The sequence below is a fragment of the Oryctolagus cuniculus genome, chromosome 2 (genome assembly GCF_964237555.1).
Source record: "Oryctolagus cuniculus chromosome 2, mOryCun1.1, whole genome shotgun sequence".
NCBI classification, from domain to species: domain Eukaryota; kingdom Metazoa; phylum Chordata; class Mammalia; order Lagomorpha; family Leporidae; genus Oryctolagus; species Oryctolagus cuniculus.
This window is the reverse complement of record NC_091433.1, coordinates 111035894-111060716: the sequence shown is the minus strand read 5'-3', so window position 1 is coordinate 111060716 and position 24823 is coordinate 111035894. Positions and strand designations below refer to the sequence as shown.

At 46.3% G+C, this 24823-nt stretch overlaps 1 protein-coding gene across 11 annotated transcripts in view; it reads left to right on the top strand.

Moving 5' to 3' along the window:
• The window catches only part of FER1L5 (fer-1 like family member 5), a 59303-nt gene that overhangs the window by 13646 nt on the left and 20834 nt on the right, over positions 1-24823 (top strand). For all 11 annotated transcript variants that reach the window (XM_051835890.2, XM_051835912.2, XM_051835902.2 and 8 more), the window contains exons 9-19: positions 371-421; positions 6630-6660; positions 7453-7568; positions 7787-7907; positions 8319-8371; positions 10179-10247; positions 15288-15331; positions 15413-15495; positions 15571-15662; positions 16546-16674; positions 18207-18384. In XM_051835890.2, coding sequence (XP_051691850.2) covers positions 371-421; positions 6630-6660; positions 7453-7568; positions 7787-7907; positions 8319-8371; positions 10179-10247; positions 15288-15331; positions 15413-15495; positions 15571-15662; positions 16546-16674; positions 18207-18384 — 967 coding nt within the window. The remainder of the gene's footprint in view (positions 1-370; positions 422-6629; positions 6661-7452; positions 7569-7786; positions 7908-8318; positions 8372-10178; positions 10248-15287; positions 15332-15412; positions 15496-15570; positions 15663-16545; positions 16675-18206; positions 18385-24823) is intronic.

The window sequence follows — 24823 nt, the reverse complement described above, 5'->3', positions numbered from 1 at the left end:
ATGTACTCAGCTCAGGGCCAGGGAGAACAAGGAGGCCTTGTCCTCTTGAAGAGTTTACATGTTCTTGGGCACACAGCAGATAAATGGGACTAGATGTAGTGAGAAAAGTTGATTGCAACACCTTGTTTTGTGTTAACCTGCAGCAAGGGAATTGGCCTCCCTGATGAATTTTTTTAATCAATAAAATGGAACTTAACAGCTGAACCTCACAGGGCATTCTGAGAATTAAACGAGAAAAACTATGTTCAAGTGTCAACTGTTAGAGAGCAACCGATGACTTCTGGATGTCTTGTACTTTTCCTCCCATCCAGAACTGGGGAAAATGGGGCTGTGATGAATAATCAAGATCTTTCTGCAAACTCCCTTGCAGGTGATGAACTCTTCAGTGTTGAGATACAACGCAGAGATCGGGAGATTCCAAGTAAGCACCACATAAAGGAGACGGCTTGGTGAAACAGTTACGGAGACTCACGCAGGGCTCCTTGGGTCTAGGGGAATGTCTCAGATTTACATCAGAAACATCTAGACTCGGACCCACCTATACCAACTGGGTGACTTAGACAAATTCTTCATGTGTAAAATGGTATAATAATATATCCAACTGGCAGAATCATTGTCAGGACTGAAGTATGTGACACTTACGGAAGTTCTAGGTGCTGTGCTGAATTCCCCACACTCATTACGTGGTGGACACGGTTCAGATCTGTGTCTCCAGGACATGGGAGCTGAAGACCCAGAAGGCCAACTTAAATGTGGGAGAAACCCAGAGGGAGGTGCTGCCTGTGATGACAGAGTGAAAAGATGAGATCTGGAGAGTCATGATGGGCTAAACTAAGATTCTCCAAGTCCAGGAAAATCAGGAAACGGTAGCTTGCTAGGTTAAATACAGGCTGCTCAGTTACTTTTTTTTTTTTTTTTTTTTTTTTTTTTGACAGGCAGAGTTAGACAGTGAGAGAGAGACAGAGAGAAAGGTCTTTCTTCCATTGGTTCACCCCCCAAATGGCTGTTAAGGCCGGCGTGCTGCGCCAATCCGTAGCCAGGAGCCAGGTGCTTCCTCCTGGTCTCCCATGCAGGTGCAGGGCCCAAGCACTTGGGCCATCCTCCATTGCCTTCCTGGGCCACAGCAGAGAGCTGGCCTAGAAGAGGAGCAACCGGGACAGAATCCGGCACCCTGACTGGGACTAGAACCCAGGGTGCCGGCGCCGCAGGCAGAGGATTAGCCTAGTGTGCCGTGGCGCCGGCTACTCAGTTACTTCTGAATCTTAGATAAACAATACGTTTTAGATATGTAAGAGGAAAAAAATATTCCAACAATTTTAATATCTTAATTGCCCTTTTTTGCAATTCTAGAATTGGGCAACACTTCTTTCCATAAACTAGAATAAGTGGTATGATGGGATGTGCAGCGTATGATTTTGTAGCAAAAGAAAGGCTGCAAAAAGTGGAGTGGTTATTCTGAAGTTACTTTCCTTGTAAGGCAGGTGAGGAGACAGAATCATGGGAAACTGGTTAACATCAGATTGCCTCATGTTATTTTTGTAAGAATCAAAGGATAAGGACCAAAGTAGCGGAACTTCATTGTCATCCATTGATATGTTTGAGAAATTAGGCTCCCTCTCATTTTCCTGACTTCTTGGAAGGTCAGATCACAATTTTGTTTCAGTTTTGTGATGTGGAACCTTAACACAGGTCACTCCACTTTGATTTTCAGTCTATCTGCTGGAGTCCAGGGCAGGAACTTAGCCCAAGACAATGGCCTTCCGTAATTCTATTTAATAACTGTAAATATGTTCCCAAAATTGCATGGCTCCTCACCAAATATTGCAGGGCACATACGTACACTAAAATAGTAGTCATTGTTTATCTGAAATTCAAACTTAAGTGGACATTCTGTATTTCTAGTTGCTAAATCTGGCAACCTTCAAAAACTGGAAAGGCAAATTTAGGAGAAATGGAAGTAAATTCTCTCCCACTGCTTAGAGTAATCACATGGACAGCCGTGACCTGTCCCTCCCCCAGCTCACTCCCAAAAGCAAAGTGCAGACTTAGACATTGAGACTCTGGAAAAGTTTCATGTCATGAGGTAAAATATGCTGTGCTTTAAAAATACTGTTTTAAACTTACTCATTCCAGAGGCAGAGAGACAAACACACAGACACATAGACTGCTCTCATTCATTGGTTTGCCTCTCACCCAGGTCTTTCACATGGGTGGCAGGGACCCAACCACTTAAACTGTCACCCAGGATCTGCATCGTGATAGGAAGCTCAAATGCTGATTCAAAGCTGTGTATCAAACCCAGGTGCTCCACTATGGGATGTGGATGTCTAAACCTGCATCTTAACCACTTGGCCAAATGTTCACCCCTATACATTTTTAAAATATGGAACACTTTACAAATTTGCATGGTGTCTTTGCAAAGGGCCCACACTAATCTCTGCATGATTCCGAAGTGAGCACCATCACAACCTTTTTAAAAACTTTTCAGTATGTATCTCTAAAACAAAAAGAAAATTTTATTACACAGAGCCACAATACAATGATCAAATCTAAAAAGTTTATACTTTCCACGTAGCATTACACATCTAGTCAGAGCCCACATTTCCCTAACTGTGCTACAAATTTTTTTACAGTTTGTTCGAATTAGAAAACAAACTAGGACCATTCATTGTAATTGGTTAATGTGCATTTTAGATCTCTCTGATTCTGTTAGACCTCTCAGTCCCTTTTATTTTATTTTATTTTATTTTATTTTATTTTATTTTATTTTATTTTATTTTTAGACTTCTTTATTTGAAAGGCAGAGAGCGGGGACAGGCTGAAGCCAGGAGCCAGGAACTTCACCCAGGTCTTCCACATGAGTGCAGGGTCTCAAGCACTTGGTCATCCTTTACTGCTTTCCCAGGCCATAGCAGGGAGCTGGCTCTCAGTCTATATACATTTACTTACTTATTAAGGCAACTTCTAGAATGTTCCCGAGTGTAGATTTTGCTGACTGATCTGCAAGGCATCATTTTGCATGTACCTTCCCCTATTTCCTGTCTAGAGGCTTGCTCAGACTTGCATCAGTTTTCAAGGTGACCTCAGCAGAAGTCACATGATGTCTGCTGCTCTCTCTTTTTCTGTTGTTAGCAGCTATTGGTGACTGCTTCATCGGGGGTGACTGGGTTTTTGTTTTGCTTTGTTATAGCTTTATTGGGGTACAACTGATATACAATGAATTACAGATGTTTAAAATGCAGTTTGGGGGTGAGTGTTACAGTATAATGGATTAAGCCATTGTTTGGGATATCCACAGGCCATATCAGAGTGTCTGGGTTTGAGTCCTGCCTCTAGTTCCAATCCAGTTTCCTGCTCACGTGCACCCTGGGAGCCAGCAGATGATAGCTCAAGTACTTGGATTCCTGTTACGCACATTGGAGACCGAGATAGAATTCCTGGCTCCCGGCTTCGGCTTGGTCCAATGCTGTCTGTTGTGGGCATTTGAGGAGTGAACCAGAGGATGGGAGACCTCTTTTTCTCTGTCTCCGTTTCACTCTTTAACACTGTCATTCAAATAAATAAAAACAAATAAACTTTATTTTTTAAATGTACATTTTAAAATACATACATCATCACAATGAAGATAAGGAACATCGCACATCTATCATTCCAAGAAGTTGTCATGCCCCTCAGCGATCTTTTCCTCTCACCTCCATCCCACTTCCTCCCTTTCTGCCTTCTCTAGGCAACCATGGCCCTGGCTTTTGTTAGTATAGATTATTTCCACTTCCTAGAGCCATCACCTGCTGCCTCCCAGGGCCTGCATTAGCAGGAAGGTAAAAGCAGGAGCAGAATCAGAACTTGAATCCAGGCACTTCAATACAGGATGTAGGTATCCCCGCTGACGTCTCAATCACTAGGCCAAATGCCTACCCCACGTTTCACTTTTAAAGCAAATTCCTAACAACGCTTTCTCAAAAATCCGCTAACAGTTTTAACATTTTTATATTCCTATCAGCTATGTATTAGAATTCCAGTTGCTCTAGTCAACACTTGATTTAGTCTGTCTTAACCATACTAATAGTTGGCAGCGTTATCTCCTTGTGATTCTATTTATACTGCCCTGAGGACTAATAATGTTCAGCATTTTCTCATGTACTTGTCACCTATGTATCGTCTTCAATGAAGTATCCATTCAAATCTTTTGCTCACTTTTATTGGATTGTTTTCTTACTGTTTTTTTTTTTTAATTTATTTGAAAAGCAGAGTATGAGAGAGACAGAAAAATATCTTCCATCTCTTGGTTCATTTCCCAAATGCCTGCAATAGCACAGGGCTAGGTCAGAGTAAAGACAGGCGCTATGAACTACATCTTGGTCTCCATGGGTGGCAGAGACCCAAGTACTTGAGCCAACATCAGCTGCCTCCTAGGAGGCACCAGCAGGAAGCTGGTTCAGAAGTGGAGCAGTGGGGCTGGCACTGCGTCTTTGTGGGTGGGGCCGCTGCCTGATGCCTGTTCAAGCCCTGGCTGCTCCATTTCCAATCTGGTGTACCTGGGAAGGTGACAGAGGATGCCCAAGTACTTGGGCCCCTATGACAGTTTGGGGGACCCAAAGGCTCCTGGCTCCTGGCTTCAGTCTGGCCCAGCTCCAGCCGTTCCAGCCATTTGGGGAATGGGATAGAGGATAGAAGATCTCTCTTTCTCTCTTTATCTCTCTCTCTCTCTCTCTCTCTGTAACTCTGCCTTTCAAATGAAATAAATGGATCTCACAGAAGAGAGAGAGAGAAAGAAAGAGAGGGAAAAAAAGAAGTGGAGCAGCTGGGACTCAAATCAAAGTTCCAATATGGGAAGCAGGCACCCCAAGCTGTAGTCCAACACCTGCCTCTACTTTCTTACCATTAATGTATGATTTGCAAATATTTTCTCCAGTATATGACTGTCCCTTCATTTTCTCAGGCCTCTTTGTCTTTTTTTAAGTATGTCTTAATGTGTTTTTAAAAGATTTTATTTATTTATTTGATAGGTAGAGTTACAGACAATGAGAGAGACAGACAGAGAGAAAGGTCTTCCTTCCGTTGGTTCACTCCCCAAATGGCCGCAACGGCTGGAACTGTGCTGATCCAAAGCCAGAAGCCAGGAGCCTCCTCCAGGTCTCCCATGTGGGTGCAGAGGCCCAAGCACCTTGGCCATCCTCCACTGCTATTCCAGGCCATAGCAAAGAGCTGGACTGGAAGATGAGCAACCGGGACTAGAACTAGCGCCCATATGGGATGCCGGTGCCGCAGGCAGAGGATTAACCTAGCGCACCACGGTGCTGGCCCCTTAATGTGTTTTTTAAAATTTATTTATTTGTTTATCAGAAAGGCAGAACAAGAAAGAGAGAAATCTTCTGTCTACTGGTTCACTCCCCAAAGGGCTAATATAGCCAGGTCTGGCCCAAGCTGAAGCCAGGAGCCAGGAACTCCATCCTGGTCTCCCACTTGAGTGGCAGGGTTCCAAGTACTTGGCCCATCTCCCGCTACCTTCCTAGGCACATTAGCAGGGAGCCGGATTGTATGCAGAGCAGCCAGGAGTGGAACAGGTCCTCTTTTATGGGACACCAGCATCACAATCGGTGTGCTACAACACCAGCCTGAATGGTGTCTTTCAAAGAGCAGAAGTTTTACATTTGACCAAGTCCAGTTTATCAAAATTTTCTCTTGTGAATTGTTCTAAGAGGTCTTTGCCTACGGGAGTCAAGTGGGTCACTGCGTTTCACAGCATGCCCACATACAGGGTCCAGGGACGGATCTATGCAAGCTTCAGAAGAGCCGTACGTGAGAGTCCAGAACACTGTGTGGCCCTTGTTCCACACACAACACCTTGAATCCTGCGCTGCATCCCCCAGGCCTCTGTTGGAAACCACTGCCCCATGTGGAAAGGAAAAAACCTGTGTCTTTACCAATTCCACCTAGATCATCCGCTTCCTCAAGGATGGAAGACACCCTTCCCCCACCTGGAAGTAGGGAAGGGTCCCTGCTGGGCGGCACTGCATAGCATTAAGGATAGGCTGACCACCTCACTCACTAGTTAACAAAACTTGGGGCACTGGGGCCAGCACTGTGGCACAGTGGGTTAAGCCTCCACCTGTGGCGCCAGCATTCCATATGGGCACCGGTTCATGTCCTGGCTACTCCTCTTCCTAGCTGGCTGTCTGCAAATTCCAGGGAAAGCAGCAGAAGATGGCCCAAGTGCTTGGGCCCCTGCACCCATGTGGACTACCCAGATGAAGCTCCTGGCCCCTAGCTTCAGCCTGGCCCAGCATTGGCCATTGCAGCCATTTGGAGAGTGAACCAGCAGATGGAAGACCTCTCTGTCTCTTCCTCTCTGTCTGTAACTCTGCCTCTCAAATAAATAAATACATCTTGAAAAACAAAACAAAACAAAACAAAAAAACTTGAGGCACTTCTCCAAACTCATATCCTCCTCTGCGGAGAGGAGGTTCTAATGGTTGTAGCTTCTTGCTTGCTGTAAGGTAAAAGGTAAAAGGGGTCAAGGCACAGAATGTGCTCAAGCACCTGTAACCAGTATTGCCACTGGGTGAGCTGGTTTTCCAAATCTCTGCTGGCGGCCCTATCTAACCCTCACCTTATTCTTGTCTTTTCAGACAGATATTGGGTTTATTTACCATTCTCCAGGTAGGTAACATTTGTTGTAAATGTTTGTATTCTGAGAATACTCTAGCCAGGGACCAATACAGCTCAATATCCTCAACACATGGTGTCGAGAGTATTAAAGGGTGTGAAGTATTTTTGTACTTGATAAATCTTTTACTGTACTTAATGATATTTTATAATAACTGCATATTTCTCTGAAAAATTCAGCATCCCTTTGGACCAAATGCTAACCTTTTATTATAACCCTGAGTTGAATTCTCTTCTCCTTTCCTCTCCTCTCTTTTCCGATTTATTTATTTGAAAGGCAAAGTTACAGAGAGAGAATCATAGACACAGAGAGATCTTCTAACTGCTGGTTCACTCCCTAAACAGCTGCAATGGCTGGGGCTTCCCTGGCCAAAGCCAGGAGCCAGGAGCTCCTGGTTTTCTATTTTTTTGAGGCCAATATAGGGAGACAGAAGTTTATGTGGAGGTTTCTACCACTACCTGGCCATAACATACCTATCAGGTTGAGATCTGGATTTCAAATTGGGGAAAAGTTGATTCTCAAGTGTTTGGTTCCAGACAGGAATAAGAGTAGGTCTCCAGTTTGCAAACTGGGGTCCCTGTTTCGTAGAGGTCAGAGTTGGCAGGCTTGTGAGCACACTGTCATTGCTTAATGGTAGCAGGGACTCCCATTTTCCCGTGGCACTGGGTGGGAACCAGGAGAGGCGAGACATGCTTCCTCTCCTCTCCTCCCCAGAAACAGACTGGTTTCATGGGAGAGGGGTGGAGACTGGAGGCTGGTCTCCCATCCTCCCTCTGCTTGTCCAGGTCATGCACTGCTAAGGAAATGGTTAGGCCTGTGCCTGCCAAACAAACCCATCAGCGGCGTGAGAGGCTACCTGAAAGTCACCATCTGCGTGCTGGGTGTGGGAGACCAGGCTCCGGTGAGGCCGCCCCACACCCTACTAACATTTCCTACCCCAGCTGCTTCCTTAGGATACCCCTGGGGTCGTGAAGTGGTTGTTGACTTTTCCATACTCGACTGTGTCCACACAGTTGTCCCTCCCCCTGCACCCAATGGGAGTTGGGGAAGCAATGACCAGAGGCCTTGGCTGTGACCTCCCCATGACCCTGAACCTATCCAGCTCTCTGATCTCTCCAGGTGGATCAAAAGCTGCCCTATGGGGCCGAAAAGGATATTCAGATCATCAAGTCGACCCGAGTCCCCATCCACGCAGCCTACTTACAGTTCTTCATCTACTGCGCCGAGGACCTGCATCTCAGTTAGAGTCAGGGTGGCAGGGGAGGGAGCGACCCTTTGTTCCCTCCATCCTCAGGAGACTTCCTCAATACGTGGGACACTGACCTAAGATGGGGGGTGGTCTCAGGGTGAGACTGAGATATAATCCACCAAGAATTGCTTCACTAAGGCCTCAAGGACAGCTGTACCCATTGGCCCCATTGTCACTGACCGGTCTTGGATGCCAGTTGTAGACTTGAGCTTCCCTGTGTCCCCTCTCCCTATGTCATTATGTGGATAAGATGCAGAATGGGCAGGGTGATCCCCAAAGACACACCTGCCCAGAGGGCACCCAACTATATTATTATTATGGGGGGGGTCTAAGTTATTCTATCACCATTCCCTTTCCATCTGAAAAAAAAAATGCTGAAATCTTTTAACTTCTTGTTCATAGAGAAACACCATTTAGTGAGTCCTGTTTTGGAAGTGGAACTAATTGGGGAAAAGGTAAGTACAGACAGGGTCTGAGATCTAGAGAAATTGGCACCCAGGAAAAGTAGTGTGGAGGGAGAGAGTGGGCTGATGGGCAGAACCCCCAGAATCGTATCCCAGCTCATCTACTGATGGGCAGTGTGGCCCCCAGCCCCGGAGCTCTGGGGCCAAAGCCGTGTCTTACTCAGCCCTGCATGCCAAAGTGTGCCCAGAGCTTTGCATAGAGAAGATGCCCACTGAGAACCAAACGTGTGACTGCAAGGAGGAATGAATGAGTGAGTGAAACAAAATGCTAACCAGTGAACAGCACTGACAGGGTTACCAGCCCCTCCGGGCTTAGCATCTTCACCTGTCAAGTGACAGTTCCAGGCAAGAGAGCTGCTGACATTCCATGAACATCTGGAAACACGGTAGCCTTTCCCTAAGTGGGCTGATGGGTGTTTTGTGCAGGCAAAGGTCCGATGTTTGAATTGGGGGCAGGGGTGCCAGGTTAAAGTTAAATGGATTCGTCTTAGTCACAAGCCACGATTTCTATCACATTCTATCTGTCAGAAGCCAGTCATTAAATTCAGCCCAAACACAAGGGAAAGGGAATTAATGTCCACACTTTGAAGGGAGGAGAACCAAAGATTTTGTGCATACATATAAAACTCTCACCCTGAGTAGCCAGTGGTGGGAGCATTCCCAGAGCCGGGTCACATGTTCCTGGGTGGCAAATGAGCCCCATTTTTTCCAGAAGTGTTGATATTCCTGTGTTTACCTTAAAAAGGTACACTTGATTTCCCAGATATCACTGCAAAGAATAAGGCTGGCAAAGTTTAAAAATTAAGTCAATTGGCCGGCACTGTGGCTCACTTGGCTAATCCTCTGCCTGCGGCGCTGGCACCCTGGGTTCTAGTCCCGGTCGGGGCGCCGGATTCTGTCCCGGTTGCCCCTCTTCCAGGCCAGCTCTCTGCTGTGGCCTAGGAAGGCAGTGGAGGATGGCCCAAGTGCTTAGGCCCTGCACCCACATGGGAGACCAGGAGGAAGCACCTGGCTCCTGGCTTCGGCCATTTTGGGGGTGAACCAATGGAAGGAAGACCTTTCTCTCTGTATCTCTCTCTCACTGTCTAATTCTGCCTGTCAAAAAAAAATTTTTTTAAGTCAATTGATGGTTTTCAAAGCACTGCTATGTCACCACCAGCTGTGTTTCAGTCCATTTTTCTGTTGGGATCTTAGAACTGATCTAACAAAAATCTACATGTATTTACATAGTAAAGTTAGTAGCCCTATCCTTATTATTATTTTTTTTTTTTTTTGACAGGCAGAGTGGACAGTGAGAGAGAGAGAGAGAGAGAAAGGTCTTCCTTTTGCTGTTGGTTCACCCTCCAATGGCCACCACGGCCGGCGCGCTGCGGCCGGCGCACCACGCTGATCCGATGGCAGGAGCCAGGTGCTTCTCCTGGTCTCCCATGGGGTGCAGGGCCCAAGCACTTGGGCCATCCTCCACTGCACTCCCTGGCCACAGCAGAGAGCTGGCCTGGAAGAGGGGCAACCGGGACAGAATCCGGCGCCCTGACCAATTTAATTTTAAAGTTGTTTTAAGGAGAACTATTGAGGAATATGAATCTAGCAAACACTTGAAGGACACAAAGGACTGAAGGACTGAAGGTGTTTAGCTAATGAGAAGTTGTCCAAGCGTCTTTAGACCAAGGCATGACCCGATTTCCCCTGTGCTGCAGGCAGTGTCCACCTGTGGGCTGGACAGGAAGGGCTGGGTGGTGAGGCCAATGGAGGGAGGAGGGGATGGGCTGGCACTGATACTGCTTTGGGATGTTCCCAGCTCCAGACAAATATGCAGGCCCTCACCGATAACCCCATATGGAACCAGATCCTGACGTTCCAGATTCAGGTATGGCTGCTCCATCACACCTGCCTTGTCCCTACTGATCCCCAAATGGAAGGGAGGCAGAAAGTGATGGCGCAAGTACTTGGGTCCCTGCCACCTGCATGGGATATCTAAATTGAGTTCTGGGCTCCTGGATCCAGCTTGGCCCAGCCTTGGTTATTACATGCATTTGAGGAGTGAACCAGCAGATGGAAACTCCCCCCACCGCCACACACACACCTTTCAAATCAAATGAAAAGAATTAAAAAAAAAAAACTGCTTTAAAGACTCATTCTAAATTATACATTTTTTTTATCTCCCAGGCAAACTGCCCAAATATAATTACAGCTCTTTGTTGATGGCCTGGAGCCATGATGGGAACATAGTTATTATACAGGGCTGTGTGTGGTTCTGGGCTTGTTGTTTCTATACTAAATGGCTCCAAGATGCTCCTCTTTGTGGGGTTCTACAGTCAGGCTCTTATAGCCTTTCAGGCCTTCTCAGGCAGCTATCAGCTGTCATGGATAATGGTTCCCCTGAAGCCTTAATGGCCTTTTGATTCCATGCCAGACTTCTAAAGAGCTGTTTGTAAAAAAAAAAAAAAAAAAAAAAAAAACAGCTCTAGGAGATAACTTGAGCTCTCTCTAAGTGCATAGAACTTTGTGTGACGTTGATTTGGCTACCCAAAGAGCATTAGACTTTCTTTTACTTTACATGTTTCTTTTTTTTAACTTTTATTTAGTAAATATAAATTTCCAAAGTACAATTTATGGATTACAATGGCTTCCCCCCAATAACTTCCCTCCCACTCGCACCCCTCCCATCTCCCGCTCCCTCTCCCCTTCCATTCACATCAAGATTCATTTACAATTATCTTTATATACAGAAGATCGATTTAGTATATATTAAGGAAAGATTTCATCAGTTTGCACCCACACAGAACATAAAGTGTAAAATACTGTTTCAGTACTAGTTATAGCATTAATTCACATTGGACAACACATTAAGGACAGAGATCCCACATGAGGAGTAAGTACACAGTGACTCCTGTTGTTGACTTAACAATTTGACACTCTTGTTTATGGCGTCAGTAATCTCCCTAGGCTCTAGTCATGAGTTGCCAAGGCTATGGAAGCCTTTTGAGTTCGCCGACTTCAATCTTATTCAGACAAGGTCATAGTCAAAGTGGAAGTTCTCTCCTCCCTTCAGAGAAAGGTACCTCCTTTTTGATGGCCCTGTTCTTTCTACTGGGATCTCACTCGCAGAGATCTTTCATTTAGGTTTTTTTGTTTGTTTGTTTTTGCCAGAGTATCTTGGCTTTCCATGCCTAAAATACTCAAATACTCTCATGGGCTCTTCAGCCAGATCCGAATGCCTTAAGGGCTGATTCTGAGGCCAGAGTGCTGTTTAGGACATCTGCCATTCTATGAGTCTGCTGTGTATCCTACTTCCCATGCTGGATTGTTCTCTCCCTTTTTTATTCTATCAGTTAGTATTAGCAGACACTAGTCTTGTTTGTGTGATCCCTTTGACTCTTAGACCTATCAGTGTGATCAACTGTGAACTGAAATTGATCACTTGGACTAGTGAGATGGCATTGATACATGCAACTTTGACGGGATTGTATTGGAATCCCCTGGCACGTTTCTAACTCCACCATTTGGGGCAAGTCCTATTGAGCATGTCCCAAATTGTACATATCCTCCCTCTCTTATTCCCACTCTTATATTTAACAGAGATCACCTTTCAGTTAATTTTAAACACCTAAGAATAATTGTGTGTTAATTACAGAGTTCAACCAATAGTATTAACTAGAACAAAAAAAATACAAAAAGGGGTTAAAGTATTAAATTGTACATCAACAGTCAGGACAAGGGCTGATCAAGTCACTGTTTCTCATGGTGTCCATTTCACTTCAACAGGTTTCCTTTTTGTTGCTTGGTTAGTTGTCACCGATCAGGGAGAACATATGATATTTGTCCCTTTGGAACTGGCTTAATTCACTCAGCATGATGTTTTCCAGATTCCTCCATTTTGTTGCAAATGACCGTATTTCATTGTTTTTGACTGCTGTATAGTATTCTATAGAATACATGTCCCATAATTTCTTTATCCAGTCTACTCTTGATGGGCATTTGGGTTGATTTCAGGTCTTAGCCATTGTGAATTGAGCTGCAATAAACATTAAGGTGCAGACCGCTTTTTTGTTTGCCAATTTAATTTCCTTTGGGTAAATTCCAAGGAGTGAGATGGCTGGGTTGTATGGTAGGGTTATATTCAGGTTTCTGAGGAATCTCCAGAATGACTTCCATAGTGGCTTTACCAGTTTGCATTCCCACCAACAGTGGGTTAGTGTTCCTTTTTCCCCACATCCTCACCAGCATCTGTTGTTGGTAGATTTCTGAATGTGAGCCATTCTAACAGGAGTGAGGTGAAACCTCATTGTGGTTTTGATTTGCATTTCCCTGATTGCTAGTGATCCTGAACATTTTATCATGTGTCTGTTGGCCATTTGGATTTGCTCTTTTGAAAAATGTCTGTTTAAGTCATTTGCCCATTTTGTAACTGGGTTGTTTTGTTGTTGTGAAGTTTCTTGATCTCTTTATATATTCTGGTTATTAATCCTTTATCAGTTGCATAGTTCACAAATAATTTCTCCCATTCTGTTGGTTGCCTCTTCAGTTTCTTGAGTGTTTTTTTTTTTTTCAGTACAGAAGCTTCTCAATTTGATGTAATCCCATTTGTTAATTTTGGCTTTGATTGCCTGTGCCTCTGGGGTCTTTTCCAAGAACTCTTTGCCTGTGCCAATGCAAGGTCTCCCCAGTGTTCTCTAATAATTTGATGGTATCAAGCTGTAGATTTAGGTCTTTCACCCATTTTGAATGGATATTTGTGTAAGGTGTAAGGTAGGGGTCCTGCTTCATACTTCTGCATGTGGAAATCCAGTTTTCCTGGCACCATTTGTTGAAGAGACTGTCCTTGCTCCAGGTATGGTTTTAGCTCCTTGGTCAAATATAAGTTGGTTGTAGATGCTTGGACTGATTTCTGGCATTTCTATTCTATTCTAATGGTCTATGCATCTGTTTTTTGTACCAGTACCAGGCTGTTTTGATTATAACTGCCTTGGTAGAATGTTTTGAAATCTGGTATTATGATGCCTCTGGCTTTGTTTTTGTTGTATAAGATTGCTTTAGCTATTTGGGGTCTCCTACGTTTCAATATGAATTTCAGCATCATTTTATCTAGATCTGAGAAGAATATATTTGGTATTTTGATTGGTATCACATTGAATCTGTAAATTGCTTTTGGAAGAATGGACATTTTGATGATATTGACTCTTCCAATCCATGAACATGGAAGATTTTTTTCAATTTTTTTTTGTATCTTCTTCTATTTCTTTCTTTAATGTTTTGTAATTCTCATCGTAGAGATCTTTGACATGCTTGATTAAATTTATTCCAAGGTATTTGATTTTTTTTGTTGCTATTGTAAATGGGATTGATCTTAGAAGTTCTTTCTTGGGGTTGGCACTGTAACACAGCGGGTAAAGCTGCTGCCTGCAGTGACGGTATCCCATATGAGTGCCAGTTTGAGTCCTGGCTGCTCGACTTCCTATCCAGCTCTCCTCTATGGCCTGGGAAAGCAGTAGAAGATGGCCCAAGTCTTTGGGCCTGCACACCCACATAGGAGACCTGGAAGAAGCTCCTGGCTCCTGGCTTTGGAGAGTCTGCTTACAATGTGTCATGGTGAAGATATTTTCAGGTCATGTCTCTTTCTCCAAATTAGGGAAATTTTCTGTTATTATTTCAATAAAAATGCCTTCTAATCCTTTCTCTCTCTCCATGCCTTCAGAAACTCCTAGAACCCATATGTTGGGTCATTTGATAGTATCCTGTAGATTACCAACAGTGTTTTTTTTTTAGTTTTATAATTTCTTCTTCTTGAGTTGGTCTGATCATATAATTTCCTGTGCTTTGTCTTCTAAGTTGGATATTCTTTCTTCTGCTTTACCAATTCTGTTGTACTGGGAGGATTTACCAGCTGGTTCATGGAGACTGCACAGCACAGGCTGCGGGACAGCAGACACCCTTCTGTAGCAGCAGCTGTAAGCACTGTTCTTCACTTTGGAGGAGACAGTCTTACTGCTTAAAGAGTTAACTACTGGGTGTGATGCAGGCATTCTAGGCTCAAGACCTCACCACGAGATGGTTTGGTGACTGTGTATCAGGCTGAGAAGGACTGTGCCAGGCTGGTAACCATGAACAAACCCATAGTCAGGCTGCACCCAAGTCTCTCAGGTCCTGAATTTTTGCAATTAGGGGGCCATTTTAAGAAACAAGAATACAGGGTTAAGCTACCCCTTGGACACCTGCATCCCATATCAGCCTGCCAGATGGAGTCCCCACTTCCTGCTAATGCACATCCTGGGAAGGCAGGGGAAGACAGCTCAAGGTCTTGGGTCCCTGCCATCCCCTTGGAAGATCCGGATGGAGCTTCAGCCTGACCCAGACCTGACCACTATAGGCATTTGGAGAGTTAACCACTGGATGGAAGATCTTTCTTTTCTCTGTCTTTCCTTCCCTCTCCCTGTCACCCTGCCTTTCAAATAGACAATTTTTTTTTTTTTTAAGAACAGAATAAGGGGCTGGCACTGTGGTGTAACAGGTTAAGCCTCCACCTGTGGCGCCAGCATCCCATATGGGCATCAGTTTGAGTCCTGGCTTTTGCACTTCCAATCTAGCTCCCTGCTAATGGCTTGGGAAAGCTGTAGAAGATGCTTGGGCCCCTGCACTCATATAGGAGACCTGGAAAAAGCTCCTGGCTCCTGGCTTTAGATTGCACCTCCCAGGGACTTGCAAGGGACCCCAGTAAATGGGGAGTTGGGGGGGTTGGACAGTCCACAGCACAAGCTCCATGAGCTCAGTGGTAAACCCAGCTTGTCCGTGATTAACTGGCTCACTGATAACTGAGCCAGACCCCAGACTTTCCATCTGCTCTGGAAATCTCCGTGAGGTCTGACCACCCCAGTGAGCACCCACTGCTTCTCTCACCTTCCCCCCGCAGCTGCCCTGCCTCTCCAGCTACATCAAGTTCAGAGTCTTGGATTGGTGAGCCACTGGGCAGAAACTTACAGGGGAGGTGGAGACGAGAGCCCGGCCAGCGGCTCAGCCTGCAGTGTTTCTCTTCAGCCCCAGAAATGATTGTCAGAATGAGATTGGCACTGTGAGCTTGTCCCTCAACCAGATCTCGTCCACTGGGGAAGAGATAGAAGGCAAGCGAAGCCCTGGCCCCCTGTCTCCCACCTCTCCCCACCTGGGCTCCCCACCTCTGACCGCTCTCCTTCCAGGAATGTACTCCGGCTTCCTGCCCTGCTTTGGCCCCAGCTTCCTGATTCTCCATGGGGGGAAAAGGGCTGCGTTCAGCATGCAGGAAAAACACGTAAGCTTCTCCTGTCAACTCTAGGTGGCAGTGGAGGTAAAACCGCCTATGTGAAAAGCACAGGCCCAGGGTGTCGGGGAAGGGGTGAGGAGCGGCTGGGCTCTGTGTTCTGCTCACCACACCCCAGCAGAGGATGGGAATTGTGTAATAAGCAGCCATACACGGCACAATAAAGCAACAAGTGGCGTGCTCCAGGCGGTCGCTGAGGAAGGGGCACTGGGATGAGACTCCAGATAAGACCTGCTGCAGGCGAAAATGCAAGGCGCAGGTAATGTAGAAAAGCACAGGATATTTACGACTGGTGACAAACGCCAGAAATTAAATTGGCTTAAACGAAAGGGGTAGGAGGCAAGGAAAGATTCTAAGTGAGGAGGAGTCTCACTCCCTCTCCTACCTGGGTTTCTTCGCACCTGCATTCCTCCTCTCCTCCCGCGTGCTGCGCAGTGGGGCCCCTGGGCTGGGAGCCTGGACCTGGAGGCCAGCGAAGCTTTCTAATTGGCTTCCTTAGGATCAGTGTGCTCCTCTTGGCCCAATCACTGTGGCCAAGGAGGCGGGACATGCCCTGATTGGTCAGGCCAGGAGCGCAAACGCAATGTGTCATAGCCGCCTGCAAACTTGAATCACTTGCCGGCGAGAGGATACTTCAAGTTGGGGGGCAGGTAGAATTCATGAACGAGAGTGGTGGGTGCTGAGGGAGCAGAAGAGGGGTCAGAGCCGCGAGGTTTCCTGGCATGCAGGTGTCTCTGGTATCTGGAGTTCGCTGGGACTGTGGTGGGAACAGGCAGGCAGTTTTAGTGGACAACCTTGTCCTGGCTGGGGGTGGGGGTCGCTTGCTCTTTTTCTCTCATCCTTTTCTCTCCATTTTTCCTTCCGTCGGCCCTAGTGTGTTCCCGACTCTGTTAAGGATGGTTTAGCTTATAGAGGACGACTCTTCATGGAGTTAATCACAAAAATCAAGTCCCAGCAAGAGTTTTGGATAAAGGATATCTCCCGTGAAGTGGCCAGGATAGAGGTAACCGTGGGAAATGGGAACCCAGGGGTAACAGAATCCCGCTGCCTGCCCCTGACCTGCCGTGGGCCCCAGTTTCTGATGGTTCAGTTAAAAAAAAAAAAAAGTGTAATCTCGTGAAGGAGAAATTGTGTTTGTTGGTGACTTAGGGCTTTGTAAAATAGTCTAAGGTTTCATTCTGAAGCCTTGGGAAGGCCATTGAGGCAGGCAAGGGTAAGAGGAGCAGTGTTAGCAGACTTGGGAAGTAGGTCATGCTCTCACAGTCAAGAGCAATAGGGATATAGTCTCAGTGGAAGAGAACTGTAGAGGAGGGGTAGGCTCCAGAGTCTCTCTGGAAACAGAGGGTCACAGCCAGCCCCCTATAGGACACAGGAAGTGAGGATGACTCCCCTAAGCTGATGCCCACTTGCCCACTTTCTGTCTTTAGTGACAGGGTGGTCAGGGGTAGCATGTGCCAAGGTGGGTCCCTGAAGGAGCAGCGGGTCTGGGGGGGGATGATGAATCCCATCTCCAACACACACTTGGGGGACTTCCATGTAGACCAGCCCCCAGGCTGTTAGACACAGGGTGTGTGTTCAAGATTTGAACCTGTGGTCCATGGAAGAAATTTTCAGAGGAGTCGGTGTAGTGAAGGGAGCAGGGAGCGAGGAGAGAGAGCCCAGGAGGATGCCATGGTCCAAGAGGAGGTGAAGGAGAAAGAGGTGTAGGTGAGACCGAGGAGTCTGCAGAGGTAGGCTCAGCAGGAGAGAGTTGCATTGAGGAGTTAACTGTGATCCTGAAGGTGGAGGAGAGAAAGGGCGAGGTAGTGGACAGAGGGAAGTCTTTAAAGAACTTGTCTGAAAACGTGGAAGGAAGAGACATCAGGTGGTAGCTAAATAGGGGCTCAGATGGAAGAAGGAGAATTTCTTTTTAAAATGGGGGAGCCCTGAGCTAGTGAACAGATGGGGGGATTGAGGAACAGGGCGGAGGGTGGCAACTTAAAGAAGGACTGATGTAATAGATGGAGGCTAAGAGCAGATGGGAGGCACGGTGGGAACAGACATACGTGGGGGGATAGTGGGTGGCTGGGCCAGAAAGTAAAAAGGTTCAGCTATTGTGGGAGGAGGAGGGGAGCTTGCAGAGATGAGCCAATAAGGGCAGGTGTGTGTGTGTGTGTGTGTGTGTGTCCTTAGCTGGACACACCCCAGGCCACACCATCTCCTCTGAGAATGCAGTTGAGGAAGACAAGGAATGGAGATGGAGTGGCCCAACTCAGGGCCTAGCTTCACCGGGGAGGAGACTCCCCTACCTGATTTTAAGAGGAGAAACCGTATTGACTGAGTGGAGTGGGCCAGGTAAAAGAAGTGCTGGGAGGAGCTGCCTTGGCCAGCCGTGCAGGGTTTTCAGACTCGGGGAGAGGCTGAATAATAATAACCCTGAGGCCGAGCATTATGGCTTTGGGAAGAAACTGGACCTTTCCTCCTTGCCTCACTCCTTGTCTGGATATGTCCACCCCGTGGCTTATGTCCTGGCGGTGTGCGCGGTTATCATTGTAGAAGCACCAGAACCGGCTGAGGTATGGGCTGTGCGTCGTCTTCCTGTCCTGTACCTTGATGCCCAGCTTTAAGGACCTGATCCAGTTCGAAGTCAGCATTGGCCACTACGGAAACAAGACAGACACGAATTATAAACCTCTGGTGTCAACCACACAGTACAGTCCGGTGATATATGATGGTAATTGTCAGAGTCAGCGAACAGTGAGCAACCTCTTTGCGCCAGGCTCTTCCAAGGGTGTAGCTTTGGAAGATGCGTAGGCATTATTTACCCACATTTCACACTGGAGGGCAAAGAGGTGCAGAGAGGTGACATCACAAACATTACACAGCCAAAAGTTGACGCCGGGTCTTGATTTCTAGGCTTTCTGTGCACTACTTTCCACACTGTTTTCCTAACCTCATCTGTTCCCCCACTATGAACAACCTCCCATCCATCCGCCCTTTTATCTATTAATCCATTGATCCATACATTCAACCTTTCAACCCCAGTCTCTCCAGTCTCTCCAACACCCAGCCAACTTCCCCATCCATCCATTTGCCCTTCCATCCAATGCATAGCTACTGACACCTATACTGGGCACTGTAGTTCTCAAAGTACAGTCTCTGGACCAGCAGGAGCAGTATCTCCTGAGCCAGCACCGTGGCTCAATAGGCTAATCCTCCACCTTGCGGCGTCGGCACACCGGGTTCTAGTCCCAGTCGGGGTGCCGGATTCTGTCCCGGTTGCCCCTCTTCTAGGCCAGCTCTCTGCTGTGGCCCGGGAGTGCAGTGGAGGATGGCCCAAGTGCTTGGGCCCTGCACCCCATGGGAGACCAGGAGAAGCACCTGGCTCCTGGCTCCTGCCATCGGATCAGCGCGGTGCGCCGGCCGCGGCGGCCATTGAAGGGTGAACCAATGGCAAAGGAAGACCTTTCTCTCTGTCTCTCTCTCTCTCTCACTGTCTACTCTGCCTGTCAAAAAAAGAAAAAATGCAAATTCCTGACCCCAGCCTAGATCCACACAATCAGAAAGTCTGGGCATGGCACCTCCTGATCTGTGTTTTAAGAAGTCCTCCAGGTGATTTGGGTCATGCTAAAATTTGAAAACCACTGCTACCGAGCAGTACTGTCTCCCTTCCATCTTTATCAGCCTCCCCATCTCATTACCCATCAAGAGCCTCTCTGGGCATGCCGTTCCTTACTTTTTTTTTTAATAAAAGCTTTGTTGAGATATAATTCACATGCCATATATTTCTCCCACTGAAAGTGTCCAGTTCAACAGTTCTTGGCATATTCACAGAGTTGTGCAACCATCACCATAATCAGTTCTAGAATAAATTCCTCGCCCCCGAAAGAACCTGTGCCCTTCCAGCAGTTGCTCCCCGTCTCTCTCCCATCCTCCCAGCCCTAGACAAGCACACTTTCTATCTTTTTTTTTTTTTCCATCAGCTTTCTGTCTCTCTAGGCTTTCATTTTCTGGACATTTTGTATGCATGGAATCATACAGTGTGTGTTCCCTCATGACTGACTCATTTCACTTAGCATAATGTTCTACTTGTTTTTCATTTTATGAAATCTTTATACAAAATGTATCTAAGGAGCAGGTGTTCAGCCTGGTGCTTAAGACACCTGTGTCCCATGTCAGAGTACCTGGGTCCGATTCCCAGCTCTGGCTCCTGACTTCTGCTTCCCACCAGTACAAACCCTGGGAGGCAGCAGCAATGACTCCAGTAGTTGGGGGTCTGTAATCCACATACGAAACCTGGACTAAGTGTCCAGCTCCAGGCTTCGGGCTTCTCCCCACCACTGTGTGGTCATCTGAGGAGTAAACCAGCAGATAGGAGCTCTCTTGCTCAGCTTGTGTGTGTGTCTCTCTCTCCTCTGTCTCTCTGACTCTCAAACGAAAACAAAAAGTATATAAAATGTTTATGTACAATTTAAAGAATAAAATGAGTAATCATGAACTTAACTACGCAGCTTAAAATATAGAAAATTATTTGCTTTTCCCAAATCTATTCATTTAAGAGATGACTGTGCCCCTGACTCTTATGTTAATCACACCTTGGTCTTTTTTTTTTATTTTTACCACCTCTGAATGGAACTCTAAACAGCACAATCTTATATAAATGCACTCTTTCAGTCTGTATTCATGTCCTACATCTTTTGCCGAATGTCAAATTTTTATACGGGTATGTATAGCTGCAATTCATTTTCATTTCTTTGTATATCCAACTGTATGATTATACCACACAAATTATATGGTATATGTAGACATTTAGGTTGTATCTCTATTGTTAGTACAATAATTTTATTTAAACATCCTTGTACATGACTCCTGGTCACAAGTGCAAGCCTTCCTCTAAATTATATACCTAGGAGTGGAAGAGACTCTCAAAACAAAAATGATTATACCAGATTACACTCTCATCAGCCTGGTATGAGAATTCTTATACTGTACATTCTCACCAGTACTGGGTGTTGCCCAGTCTTTAAAAAAAAAAAAAAGATGTATTTATTTATTTGAAAGGAAGAGCTACAGAGAAGCAGAGGCAGAGGAGAGAGAGAGAAAGTAAGTCTTCTATCCGCTGGTTCACTCCCCAGATGGCCACAGTGGCCAGAGCTGAGCCAATCTGAAGCCAGGAGCCAGGAGCCTCCTCTAGGTCTCCCACACGGGTGCAGGAGCCCAAGGACTTGGGCCATCCTCCACTGCTTTCCCAGGCCATAGCAGAGAGCTGGATAGGAAGTACAGCAGCCATGACTTGAACCAGCACCATATGGGATGCTGGCACTGCAGTCAGTGGCTTTACCCACTACACCGCAGTGCCCGACCCCTTGCCCAGTCTTAGTTTTTGCCATTGTGATTGATGTAAAGTAGTATCTCATATGGCCTTACTGTGATATTCCTGATTATAAATTAGAGTTGAACATCTTTTCATATGTATAGAGACATTTGTTTTTCCTTACCTGTAAGAAACCTTTCCATATATTTTGTCCATTATTCCACTTGATTGCATCTTTCTTATTCTGTACCTAACATCTTTTGCCAGATATGTGTGTTGTAAATAATCTTCTCCAAGTCTGTAAATTGACTTTTCATTCTTTAAGTGGCAACATTTTTTAAAAAAAAAAAACAATATAATGTACAGATTTAAGGTATACAGATTTATGAGTTTTGGTAAAGATTTCCATTACTCCAGAAAGCTTCTGTGTGCCCCCCAACTTTTTGAAAAAAAGATTTATTTATTTATTTATTTGAGAGGTAGAGTTACAGACAGAGGGAGAGACGGAGAGAGAGAGGTCTTCTGTCTGTTGGTTCACTCCCCAAATGGCCAAAGCCGGGCTGATTCGAAGCCAGGAGCCAGGAGCTTCTTCTGGGTCTCCCGTTTGTGGGCAGGGACCCAAGTACTTGAGCCATCTTCCACTGCTCTACCGAGTTGTGTGCCCCTTTTCAGTCAATTCCTTCAACCCTAGGGACAATCATCATGCTTGTTACCACCATAGATTTGATTTGCTTGGCCACAACTTCACATGGATGCAATGGTACATACGGTGCTCTTTCTTTCTCTGGCTGCTTTTTGCTCAGCATAGTACCGTAGAAATTCACTTGTGTTGTTGCATAGACAGTACTTTGTTCCCTTTTATCTCTGTTAGTGTTCCATTAAACAAAAATTAAATAAAAATGAACAATTTATGTTCATGGACATTTAGATTGATTTGAATTTTGGAATATTATAAATGAACCAGCAGATGGGAGATTCTCTCTCTCTCTCTCTTTCAAATAAATAAATAAATCTGTTATGAACATTCTTGTACAAGTCACTTTTATGAAAATGTGCTTTTGGGCCAGTGCTGTGGTGTAGTGGGTTAAGCCGCTGCCTGCAGTGCTGGCATCCCATATGGGCAATGGTTTCTGTCCCAGCTGCTCCACTTCCGATCCAGCTCTCTGCTATGGCCTGGGAAGGCAGTAGAGGATGGCCCATGTCCTTGGGCTCCTACACCCACATGGGAGACTGGGAAGAAGCTCCTGGCTCCTGGCTTTGGATCGGTACAGCTCTAGCCATTACAGCTCTGGCAGTTGGGGAGTGAACCAGTGGATGGAAGACCTCTCTCTCTCTCTCTCTCTGCTTCTCCTTCTCTCTCTGTATGAAACTCTGACTTTCAAGTAAATAAATAAATCTTAAAAGAAAATGTGCTTTCATTTCTCTTGGGTAAATACCAAGGGATGAAATTTGAGTTTTATAAGAAAATGCCTAACATATTTCCAAAGTAAATGTACTATTTTACACCCCCACAGCGCTGCTTGAGAGCTCCATCTGCTCCAGATCCTTACCAAGTTTTGGCATTGTCAGTCTTTTTCATCTGGGCCATTCTAATGGGTGTGAAGTTGTACCTGGCTGTAGTGTTAGTTTGCTGGCATCCCATATGGGAGCTGTCCCTCTGCCTCTTTCTCTCTGTAATTCTGCCTCTCAAACAAACAGATAAATCTTTAATATTAAAAAAAATCTATTTACTTATTCGAAAGGCAATGTGATAGAGGGGGAGAGAGAGGAAGAGGGAGAGAGAAATCTTCTATCCACTGGTTCACTTTCCAAATAGCCACAACAGCCAAGACATGGCCAGGCAGGGCCAGGCTGAAGCCGAGAGCTAGGAACTCCATCCCGGTCTCCCAGATGGTTGGCAGGGACGCAGGCACCTGGGCCATCTTCCACTGCCTTCCTAGGTGCATCAGCAGGAACCTGGATAGGAAGTGGAGTAGTCGGGACTTGAACTGGTACCCTGATATAGGATGCTACAGCTTTGCCACAATGCCATCCCCTCCTAGTTTTTTCTTCTAAAGTTTTGTAGTTTTAGTTCAGGCATGGCTCTCAGATTCATTTTGAATTCATTTGCATGTGGCTATCCAATTGTTCAAGCACCACTTGTTAAAGACTGGCCTTTCCATGTGAATTTTTTTAAGTTAAAACACCTGTTCTGGTTATTATTTAGTTGCTTCATTTATGGGTTTAGCGATTCTCCTTGCTCTTCTAACACATCTGTCACCTTTCCCCTTGATCATTTTTTTACCCTTTCTTTGCATTTCACTTTGGTCGTGTTTCCTCAGTTCCTATTTCTGTGCCACTCGTGAAGTCTGTTCGGGAACTAATCTTCCCTGGGCCGCTAATGTTGCCTTCCTTTCTCCGATTGTTTTCGTTTTTGCTTCTGCTTGTTTTCTGACTCCTGCTGGCTCACCTCTCCTCCTGTGCACCCCGAGTTCCTGCAGGGAGTGTATTTTTGCTGGCACTCTCTGCGATCGCTCCCATCAGGCTGTGCTTCCCACTGTCCGTCTAGCCAGTCACTCCCTCCTCCCCAAAGTGGCTTCACCCCTCAGTGCTTCTGTGGCCCCCACAGTTGCTTTTGGCAGTCCTGGTGTGTAGTTTGAGTCTGCAGATTATATCTGTCTCCTTGTTTGCTGAAAATGGAGTTGTTTTCCTTGTCCTTGTTGCTTTTGTAAGCTGTCCAAGAGGAAAATTGCCACCTGGAATCCCATGCTCCTATGGAGAAGCCCACTTGTGGGTCATTCGAATGATAAATAGCAGCCTGACATGTGTCTTCCAACAACCGTGGAAAATTCTGAAATGTTTTCTCTTCAAAAATTACCAACTCTTGCCGGCGCCGTGGCTCAATAGGCTAATCCTCCACCTTGCGGCGCCGGCACACCGGGTTCTAGTCCCGGTTGGGGCGCCGGATTCTGTCCCGGTTGCCCCTCTTCCAGGCCAGCTCTCTGCTATGGCCAGGGAGTGCAGTGGAGGATGGCCCAGGTGTTTGGGCCCTGCACCCCATGGGAGACCAGGAAAAGCACCTGGATCCTGGCTCCTGCCATCGGATCAGCGCGGTGCGCCGGCTGCAGCGGCGGCCATTGGAGGGTGATCCAACGGCAAAGGAAGACCTTTCTCTCTCTGTCTCTCTCTCTCACTGTCCACTCTGCCTGTCCAAAAAAAAAAAAAAAAAAAAAATTACCAACTCTTCTCTCTTTTTTCTTTTTTTAATTTTAATTGTTATGCATTTGAAAGGCAGAGAGACAGGGGCCAGTGCTGTGGCTTTGCAGGTAAGGCTGTCGACTGCAGTGCCGGCATCCCATCTGCATGCCGGTTCAAGTCCCGGCTGCTCCACTTCCCGTCCAGCTCTCTGCTATGGCCTGAGAAAGCAGTGTAAGATGGCCCAAGTTCTTGGGCCCCTGCACCCGCGTGGGAGACCTGGAAGAAGCTCCTAGCTCCTGGCTCCTGGCTTTGGATCGGCACAGCTCCAGCCATTGCAGCCAGTTGGGGGGTGAACCAGCGGATGAAAGACCTCTCCCTCTCTCTGCCTTTCCTTCTCTCTCTGTGTAACTTTGACTTTCAAATAAATACATAAATCTTAAAAAAAAAAAAAAAGGCAGAGAGACAGCTTCCATCTGCTGGTTCTATCCCCAAATGTCCAACAGCTGGGGGTAGGCCAGGCCAAAGCCAGGAGCCAGGAACGCCCTCAGGATCTTGTGGGTGGCAGGGCCCTAAGCATTGCCTTCCCAGGTGCATTAGCAGGAAGCCTGCATTAGAAGCAGATCAGGTCAGCGCGGTGCGCCGGCCGCAGCGCGCCGGCCGCGGCGGCCATTGGAGGGTGAAC